This window comes from Corvus brachyrhynchos, unplaced genomic scaffold, assembly GCF_000691975.1.
Source record: "Corvus brachyrhynchos isolate BGI_N302 unplaced genomic scaffold, ASM69197v1 scaffold203, whole genome shotgun sequence".
Classification (NCBI taxonomy): Eukaryota; Metazoa; Chordata; class Aves; order Passeriformes; family Corvidae; genus Corvus; species Corvus brachyrhynchos.
In genome coordinates, this window is record NW_008237408.1 from 1,786,077 (window position 1) to 1,796,245 (window position 10,169).

The 10,169-nt window shown below is 55.0% G+C and overlaps 1 protein-coding gene across 2 annotated transcripts in view; it reads left to right on the top strand.

Moving 5' to 3' along the window:
* Window positions 1-7,596, top strand: part of ELP3 (elongator acetyltransferase complex subunit 3) — a 74,027-nt gene extending 66,431 nt beyond the window's left edge. Inside the window, exon 14 of one of the 2 annotated variants that reach the window (XM_017730864.1) lies at window positions 7,083-7,596. In XM_017730864.1, the coding sequence (XP_017586353.1) occupies window positions 7,083-7,299 (217 nt within the window). In that variant the 3' untranslated portion in view covers window positions 7,300-7,596. The remainder of the gene's footprint in view (window positions 1-7,082) is intronic. The other variant, XM_008631046.2, reaches the window with a different exon arrangement.
* The last annotated feature ends 2,573 nt before the right edge of the window (window positions 7,597-10,169 follow it).

Below are 10,169 nucleotides of genomic sequence, written 5' to 3' on the forward strand. Positions count from 1 at the left end.
GACCTGATTTCCATGCTCGGGATGATCGCTCCCGCCCGGCCCCGGCTGCCATTCGGGGGCTGTCAAGGAGAAAATTAACGTGGCCGAGGGCCAGGGATGGTTCACGGCCGAGCGCGCCGGGGTCGGAGGTGTGGACGGGAAGGCGGGATGGGTTTCTCAGTGGGAGGCGGGAGGAGCAGGTGATGCCAGGCAGCTCCAGCTTGGGATCATCCCAGGAGCTGGGGAAAAGCTGGGAAAAACCATCCAGAGCTTGGGCACTCCCCACCTGCTCTGCTTGGAACAGAAATTTGGGAGAGCTGGGATCGATTTATTTGAACTCTGTGAATTCCTGCTTGGTCACATCGGAGCTTCCCAGGGATCCAGAGGGATCCAAAGGGAGCTGCTGCTCCGTGCTCCTCTCCTTGGTGCTGCCCCGGGTGAACGCACGGGCTCGGAGCGTCACCAAATCCCAAATGCTTTGGGTTGGGAGGGACCTTAAATCCCATCCCATTCCAACCCCGACACCTTCCACTATCCCAGGTTGCTCCGAGCCCTGTCCAACCTTTCCTTGGACACTTGCAGGGATGGGGAATCCACAGAGGAGCCCTGTCAGAAGGGACAACAAAGCAAAACCACGGAGGGGTTGTGAAGGATTTTTCCCCTCCTGCTCCTTCTCGCTCCTTTTTAACCAGCAGCGTTACTGAAGAGTCCTGGCACAGAATTCCCAGAGAAGCTGTGGCTGCCCCTGGATCCCTGGAAGTGTCCAAGGCCAGGCTGGAGCAGCCTGGGACAGGGAAGGTGTCCCTGCCCATGGATAAGGACATTCCAAGGTCCTTCCCAGCCCCAGCCATGCTGCGGTTCCCTGGTGAGGGATCGCTGAGTTTATCATCCCGGAGCCCATTGGAAAAAAGACGGATTGTGGCTGCCTCACATGCTCGGTGACTCATCCCAAATCCCAGTCTCTCGGGTTGGATATTCCAACCACCAGTGGAGAAGCCTCAAGAGCCAAAACCTCCCAAACGCTCGGAATTGTGACGGATTTGGGGGTGAGGAGCAGACTCATTTCCCTGTCCCCGTCTCTCCTGACGCCCCAGGGCCACACGGATGGCAGCACTCGGTTAAATCCTCACAGAAATTACGGAATTCACTCCGGGATGTTTCATTTTGCTCCATTTGGAGGCTGAGATCCGTCAGCTCTGCCTTTTCCTGGCGCTGCCGTGGGAGTTTCCCGTCTCCCGGCGCAGCTGGGTCGGGGCAGGGCCGGGTGGTCATTAAGGAAATGTCGCTTCCATCATTAAGGGATCAATGAGATGGAATCTCCCCATCTGGAATCTCTGGGATGGGTCTCACCTGCAGACCCGGCCTTTAAAAAGGGTAACTTCTGTAACCCCACCTTTCATTATTTTCTTTTTTTTTGTTTTTTTCCAAAAATGCCGTTTCGGTGCCGTGGTTTCTTCCCTGGTTTTTATTTCTCCGGCCGAGACGTCAGATCAGCCCTGTCAGAGAGGTTCTGCATCTCTCTGCATTCCCATCAAATCCAGGGTTTAAGTGGAGCAGGGATTTTTGGGAGGCTGGAGTCCGATTCCAGGGATATCCGAGGTTTTCTGCCCACGGATCGGGGTTCAGAAATAATCCCACCTCGGATCTCCAAGGCCGCCGGTGTTTCGCAGTTGTTGAGCTGATGAACAACACCCAGGCTTCAAAAAACCCCTTTTCTATCACAGATTTGTGATTTCAAATTAACCCAGCTGCGGGATCGTGGCTGCTCGGGGCCGCGCCGTGACAGCAGCTCACTGCCAGACACAGGGGCTGTGAAAACAGTAATTTAAAATCTCCGGGAAGCATTCCAGGCAGGAAAGGAGAGAAAAAAAACCCCAAATCCCAACTTGCATTTGACATTAAAAACCAGAGGCTTTCGGGGGCGGATTCCTCCTGCAGGTCCAACAAGCAGCGGAGCACAGGGGTCAGGCACAGCCGGGGGTCGCCTCTGCTGCTCATTTCTCCCGGCCGGAGGAAGGAGTCTCGTTCTGGAATCGTCGTCGCGTGATCCCGCGGCTCCGAGGCGCTGCTGGGAGCGGTTGTGTGAGCGCAGCAAGACGTGGCTAAATCCCAGCTCTGACAGCGGCCCTGATGAGCTCTCGGTGGCTGCTGCGGCCGAGGGAAGTCGTGGAACATTCCCATGCCTGGATTTAATCCCTCTGGAGAATATTGGTCACACGGGAGAGAGCAGCTCTGTGGGGAAAAGCTTCGGTGCTTTTAACTGGGAAGTTAAAAAAAAAATACCAGAAATGGCTTCCAATGCTCTGATTTAAAGCAGATTCCGTGACGTTAAACGGGTTTTAATTATCTTTTAAAAAAATAATATCGGATTCCTCTTTCCTACTCAGAGGGTCGGGAGGCCCTGAGGTTGCCCAGAAGCTGTGGCTGCCCCTGGATCCCTGGAAGCTTCGGTGCTTTTAACTGGGAAGTTAAAAAAAAAATACCAGAAATGGCTTCCAATGCTCTGATTTAAAGCAGATTCCGTGACGTTAAACGGGTTTTAATTATCTTTTAAAAAAATAATATCGGATTCCTCTTTCCTACTCAGAGGGTCGGGAGGCCCTGAGGTTGCCCAGAAGCTGTGGCTGCCCCTGGATCCCTGGAAGGGTCCAAGGCCAGGTTGGACAGGGCTTGGAGCAACCTGGGATAGTGGGAGGTGTCCCTGCCCATGGAAGAGGGATGGAACTGGGTGAACTTCAAGGTGCCTCCCAACCCAAACCATTCCACGATACTGAGAAACATTTCCCAAAACCAAGGATTTTTATCTCCTCAATACCTTCGGGAGCTCCCAGAAAATGCGTTGCCAGTTCCCCAATTGAAAATGAAAATCTTCGCTGTAGGGATCGTTCCTTGGTTTCTTAAACTCCCGACTTTTCTGGGATTGCTCCAACGTGCCCAGGTTTTCTCAGCGGTGTTAAAAAGTGGGAATCTTCCCCGTTTCCTTGGTGCTGATAAGGCAGGTTTTCCCCGTTGTTACCGTTCCTGGCAGGGGATTTGTTGGGATTCACATGAAACAGCCTCGTGTTTTCCCTGGAGATGAATCCCAGCTTTGTGAGAAGTGTAAATGCCAGAGCAAACTCACGGAAGATCGTGGATGGAGCTGCCACGCATTCCCAACTCCAATTCCCAAACACAGCACACAAGAAAATCTTCCCTCTTCCTGTTTTCCTACCATTTCCATGGATTGAGAGCTTGGATTTGACCGTCCAGCTCATAAACAGGTCCTGTCGCCTTGAGGAGCGAGGTCTCGCTCCGAAACAAAGCCCGGAATTTCCACAAGCGTCGGCTTCACTTTGAAGTCAAGGCTTGGGACGCCGGTGGGATCCACAACGAGCCGCTGGGGTGCCAGCCGGGAAGCGTCACCGTGAGCTCGGTGCAAAGCCAGGACTTTCGCAAAGCCCTAAAACGTCTCAGGTTGTGTTTCCTTGCTCTCGGTGACGTCGAACTCCAAAGTCACCAACCCAGGGCTCGCGTGAGGCTGAAACGTCCCCCTTGTGTCCCCTCGGTGATGTCCTTCGAGTCCTCCTGGGTGCTGGGAGGCCAGGGAGGTTCTCCCGGAGCTCCTGGTATCCTGCTTGGCCTTGCTGGTTGAAGATGGGGAAGTTTCTGCTCTGTCCCGTGGCTCCTGCGCTCCTCCCGCCTGGCTCGGTGCCATCCATGTCCATGGAATGCCAAAGCTTTTGTCGCTTCCTTCTCCGTTGTGCCTTCTCCATAAAAAGTGTAATTCCAGCTGCGGCAGAGCCTTGCCCTTGTACGGCACCAACACGGCCCCCCGCTGGTACCAAGAGAAGCAGCTGTGGCCATCCTGAATCCCCGTGGCCATCCCAAATTCCCAAAGCCATCCCAAATTCCCGTGGCTGGCTCGAGACTCGCCGCTCATTCCGGGTGAAATCCGTAGCGTTTTGGTGAATGCGGCATCGCCCTTCCATGGAACCCCAGGATGGTTTGGGTGGGAAGGGAGCGGAAATCCCATCCAGTTCCCTAGGCAGGGACACCTCCCGCTATCCCAGGGTGCTCCAAGTCCTGTCCAGCCTGGCCTGGAACATTTCCAGGGATGAGGAAGCCACAGATTTCTCTGGAAAAACTGCTTCCTGTCCTGCTGGCTGATCCTTTTCCCAGCACCCTCGAAGGACAGTCCTACTCACCAGAGATCCTACAGATGATCCAGGTGTCCACCTGGGCTGTCCAGGCTCCCTTTTCCACAGGCAAAGCGCTGATCCAGGTGGTTGCTCCCAAAAAAACCCCTGGAAAACCACAGCTGGCACCTCAGCAGGTTGAAGCATTGAGCAAAGCTCAGCCGGCTGAGGGTGCAGGAATCCCTCCCTGGAATATTTGGAGGAGGGAAGGAAGCAGGATGCGCCCGCACTCCGCATCCCGGGAGAAGATTCCCGTCGTTGCCAAGAAAGACGCGGAGATGAAGTCCCTCGTGTGTCTCCGCGAGTCTCTGCCGTGGAAATTTTATCAACTCTTAGCAGGTCGTTAATGATGCTGAAAACAATCTCATTTTCACTCAGTTCCGTGCCTAGCGAGCCGTGGGAAGGGATCGTGGAGGATACTCGGATGCCGTGTCGGTGTTCAGGGCTGAGTCAGAGCTGGGGATTTATGGATTTGGGGATTTATGGCCGGGGGCTGTGCCTGTCCCTTGGGGCCACCACTGTGTTTATCCCTGGTTCTTGAGCCGCTTCTCTCTGTCCCCTGCTCCAGACAGGCTTCAAAAATGTATTGAATTAATTCTGGGATGCAAAGTCCAGGGTTTTGGGGGTTGTCAGCAGCTTTCGGCACGATTCAGATGCTCCCAAAAGGTGATTAAAGCCACTCTTGTCACAGGACGCGTCACCTGAAGATTGTGGTGAGGGGACACTTCCAGAAAGCCTCCCCTGGCTCCTGGCCATGGGTTTCCATCCAGGCAGGTGGGATCAGAGCCCCTGTCCTTCAGCTGGATCTGGATCCGGATGAATCCTGCTCTGCCAAGCTCAGCCTGAGCTCCCTCAGGGTGGGGTATGGAATATTTACCGTTGAATCCCTGTCCTAAAGCTGCAGGATGAGGAATTCAGCCAGTTCCGGCTTGGGAAGCCCAGCTTTTGGTCTCACTCCTCCAGTCGTGCGGGATAGTTCTTTTGGGATATTTTCAGAAGGATTTCTTTTCCCTGGAACGCACAGGGGGTGTGACTTGGAGCAGCGGGAAGGATTCTGCCTGCACAGGTCCCACCGGCTCTGGGGTGTGTTTGGGGTAAATCAGAGCCGCAAAAATTTGGGAAGAGATCCCATTCTGGGGAGACCTTCCAGGTGTGCTCCATGACCTGGGCAGTCCGAGGTGCTTCTCCAGCTCTGGCCTCTGGAATCGCTTCCTCCATGGGGATGCAGGTCCCGGTTTCCCACAGGGTCACAGCCTCCTTCGGGCATCTCCAGGGAAAGACATTTTGTGGATGAAGGGCCGGGATGACGATGGAGACACTCGGAACCCCGGGACACATCGGTGTCAGTGATGCCTTGAACCCAAAGAGGAAGACCTGGCACTCAATTAACGCCTCTTAAGAGCTCTGGGATTCATGGAAGTGACAGGAGATGTGTCCTTCAAACCCCTCACTTTTTCCCAGGGATAAAGGGGAAAGGGGAATTGTTAAAGGACTCTGATGGAGGTGGTTTTAAAACCATCACTTGAATTTTTTGGTTGCCCTTCAGCTTCCAGAGGGTTGTCCTGCAGCTTGAGGTGTCGCTGGCCCTTTTATCCAGGTCGGTTGGGGTTGTGGATTATTTTCCAGTGCCAAAATCCGCATCAGACCCCAACTTCTCTGCTGATGGACCCGAGGATGTTTTTTAGGCAACATCATGATTAAGGTGGTGGTTTGCTTCAGCTCAGAGGTCCCAACCCTTCCAGGCAGGGATTGGGAAAATGGGGCTGGATGTGTTTGCGGTGGACGTGGGATTTTCCTTGGTTTCAGGTGCCAGAAGTGGAGTGAATTTGGGTCCCTTTGGGGTGTTCTTGGTCCAGGCTCTGCTGTGAGGTCACAGGGGCTTTGCCGCTGCTTAGAAGGGAATTTGCTCAGGTGTTCCTCAGTTTGGGGTTCTTTGTGGTTTTCCAAGCTGTTCCCAGTTTCTCCAGTGCTCCTTTGGAGTCACAGGATGAATCCAAGAGTGGTTTGAGTTGGAAGGGACTTCAAAGATGATCCAAGTCCAACCCCTGCCATGGGCAGGGACACAGGGATGCTGGATGGGAATTTACTGGGCTCTTAAACCTTTCAGGAACTACTGGAACGTGGCTTTAGGAAATAGCTGGGGGTCATCTTAACCAAACCTGTCCGAGCAGCCATGGGCGAGGGCAGGAAGGGTTACCAGGGTCATTCCCTGCCTGTTCCAGCCTGGAGAGCCCAGGAGCTTCCAGGAAGGCTGGAGAGGGATTAAAGAGGAGAGCTGGAGAGCCAAGTCCTCTCCATCCTGTGCCACCGATGATCCCAAATCCCTCCTCCCTCCCCGATGAGTAATGGCCGCCGCACCTGTGAGGGATTAGCTGTGGTGAGGGGAAGGACGCGGAGCAGGACCTGTCCCGTGGGCACGGACACCACGGGGCCTCCAAGAGAGAGAGAGGAAGGCCAGGGAAGAGGCTCTGGGAGAATGTTCGGATCCGTCCTGCTCGAGGAGGAAATTGGATTGCGCCCACTTGAGCACCTGGAGCGGAGCTGAGCTCATTCCCGGGAGCTGCCGGAACGGGTCCGGGGGGTTGTAGGGCCCTTCAGTTCCCGGTAATGATCCCGCAGCTGCGCTGCCTCCTCTCCAGCCCAGCCTGGGGCTTTCACAATTCCCATTTCTCCGCCGTTCCCGTGCTGGTTCCTCTCCCCCTCGGAGCTCACAGCCTTTCCAAGACAAAGGACGTGGGGCACAGTCCAGGGTAGATGGAGCAGCTGCAGCTCCTGCCTGAACAACACCGTAATTAGTTCAGATGCTAACGAGTAAACGCCCCCGCTCTGGAGAGCCGAGCTCCTTCCAGCTCCATTCCTCCATGGAAGTGCCTGTCCTGCCCAGGCCTGGCTTTTCCGGATTAAACCTTGTCGTTGTCCTCCTCGCAGGTGTCGGCACCCGGAATTACTACCGCAAGATCGGCTACGAGCTGGAAGGGCCCTACATGGTGAAAAGGCTGGAATGATGCTCCCGGAGATCCTCGCCCCACCCGCGGCCGGGAAGAACAGGAAGGAGACGGCGCTTCTCCCGGGAGTGACGCTTATCCTGGGAATGAAGCCCAGGAACTGCCAAGGACTCGCTTCTGCCATGAGTTGGATTTGGTGATCCCGGTGGTCCCTCCCAATTCCAGGGTTTTATGAACTAGGGCATCCATCTCCTCTGGGGTCATCGCATTCCCCCCGGAGAGCTTGGGGATGCTCCAGGTGTCTCGGCACCCGTGTTAATCCCGCTGCATCCTCAGGATGGGCTCCTATGGCTGCAGTTGAGGGATGGAAGTTCAGGATTTGGGGACCCTTCGGAGCGGCCTGGTGGGAAAACCACAACTTCCAGCTTTTATTGGCTCTACATGAGAATGGGGCGCGGTTTTTCTGGACGCGAATAAATTCTGTGCTTATTTATTTACACCGGGCTCGGCTGCTTCTGTCCATCCCAGGCAATCCCAAGTTTGATCCCTTCCCAGGAGGAAACCTGAAGGTGAGGATTGGAAGGCAGGACCTTGCTGGCAGTAGGAATCGAGATTAAAACTCCCGTTGTCCCTCTGAGGTGACACAACCAGGGAGCAGCCGAGGCGGGAAGGGAGCTCCGAGCTCTCCACTCCAGGCAGGAGCTCGGGATGGAGATGGAGATGGGATGGTTGGGATGGAGATCCCTGGGTATCTCCAGGGGTGGTGTCCACGCCACCATCCTCTCACCCCAGCAGGGAGCGGGGCTGCTCCGGCACCGCCTGCCCGTGGGGGATCCCTCCCGGCGCTTCCCAACTCTCCATCCCTGGTTTTGGGAAGGGTTTGGTCCCCTGTCTCTCCCAGCATGGAGGAGAAGGTGGATTCTGTAGATCCACAGATTCTCCTCATGGATCTTCTCGGAGATGGGGGTGAAGTTCTATCAGGAAACTTCCATCAGGAAAAATCCATTCCATTTTCCAATTAAAGCTTCTTGGCAGCACCTTCCTCACCTCTGCCCAGCCTGGGGCAGGTGGGTGTCCTCTGACATCCACGATTCCGGAGTTTCGGAAGCCACATTCCCGGAGCTGCGCCTGCTTGACTTGGCCGAAGCAGCAGCAAGCGCCCAGAGCTCCGACCTTTTCCACCTCGTTGTTGTTTTTAATAGGATTTCAATCAAAAGCGGAGCTGAAATCCAGCGGGGACGGGGACATTTCGGGAATAAATGACTCTGTCAGGAGCCTTCAGAAGCTTTGCCGGCGGCAAGGGCTCGGACACGCGTGGATAACCGGGAAGAGGAGGAGGAGGAAATTCCATGAGGAAGGCTCTCGGTGATCCGTGGCTGCTCCAGAGCAGCGCCAGAGACAGCGAAATATCCAGGGAGAAAGTGGTGATGATCCAAGGAGAACTGGTGTCCCTGTGGGGAGGGAGAAACCCCCACGGCGCCGAGTGTGGCCGTGTGGGATTTAAAGCCGGACAGTGGCGAGTCGGGATTTGCCGGAGCGGGTTTTTTCCATCCTCTGGAAAAAGGGGCACGCTCAGCTGCTGACCCCACAAAAGCAGAGGATGAGGGGATGCGATTTCTGCACGGAATCGGGGAAATTTTCTGGAAAATTTGTTGCCCTGTCGCCGCAGACACAATTACGGATCCCGCTGACGTCAGAGCTGTGACAGCCCGGCCTGTTATTTTTTCCCCGCCGTGCGTCTGGGAGCTCGGCCCTCCGGCAAAAAGCGGGAAGTATTGGATCCGTTCCCTGTTTCATTTTGTCTGAAGCCGACGCGCTCGGAGCTGACCGGCAGCTTTGTCAAGGAATGAAGCTGTTTTTTCCTGGGGGTTTATTTTTAGCTTCCCGTTGGCGAGCTCGTTCCGGGCTCGTTCCGTGCTGCGCCGGCTCAGCTGCTGCGAAGCTCTCCGGGCTTGTCTGCACAGGCTCGGGGAGCTTTGGGAGTGGGATGGATTCCTTTGGATATCCAGGCAGCTGAGTTGCTCCCGGTGTTCTGCTTGCTGGGATTGGGATAGGGAGAGCAGGGCTGGAAAACCCTTTCCATGAAAAAACTGGGGGGGGAATTTCCCATTTAAAGCTCCCCTGGGACAACTCGAGGCCTTTTCCTCGTCCTGCGCAGGAGCCGCTCTGAGGGATTTTCCACCTGTTCTTTCCAGGAGATTTTGGGTGGTTATTGAGGGGGACTTTTGCTCCGTGAGAACAAGAATTCCTACCCTTAGGAATTCCTACCTGTAGGATATCAGCCCGGAGCTGCTGAGAGCCAAATTCCAGCCCCTCCTTCTCCCTGTGGGATGGAACACAGTTGGTTGCTCAGCCAGGACCTCCCACAACTCTTCAAAATGTCAACAAAGCCAAGAAAACCCCAATTTGTCCCAAAAAATCATGGGCTCGGCCAATCCCAAGCCTGTGGAAGTGAAACCTGGAGCTGGGAACGCCCCAAATTTCCATGGTAAAGGTTGGAATAGAGAAAAATGGGGGAAGGGGTGCAGAAAAAAAAGGGTGAATTTCCCAGAAATTCCAACCAGCACCAGGCAGGCTCCCAGGAGAGGTCAGGAATCCAAGGAAGTGCAAGGTGGTGGGAATCTGATCTTCTCCCGAGGATCCAGCCCATTCTCCCAGTTGGAATTCCGGGTGTCTCCCTCGCTGGGGTTCTTCGTGCAGCAGCAGCAGCGGCGCCAGCAGGAGCTGCTCCTGCCTCCCGTGCAATAAATCCTCGCTCCAGGGGCCTGGGGAAGCTGCGGGAAAAGGGGAATTCTCATGGAGAGCCTGATTTTAAATCCCAGAGAATTCCCAATCCAGCTCATGAAGAGGAGTTAGGAAACGGTGCTTTGGAAAAACACCGAGGGACGACGGCACAGCTCGGACAAGGAAATCCTTGGGATCATCTCCAGCCCTTTTCCAAACGGGATAGAATGGATTTGGTGCCTTCAAACTTCTGCAGCAGCCACTTGGCTTTGAATTTTCCCTCCTTTTCCCGGTTTTTTTGGTAATTGTGGGAAAACTGAGGCCTCTGGAGAAGCTGTGGCTGCCT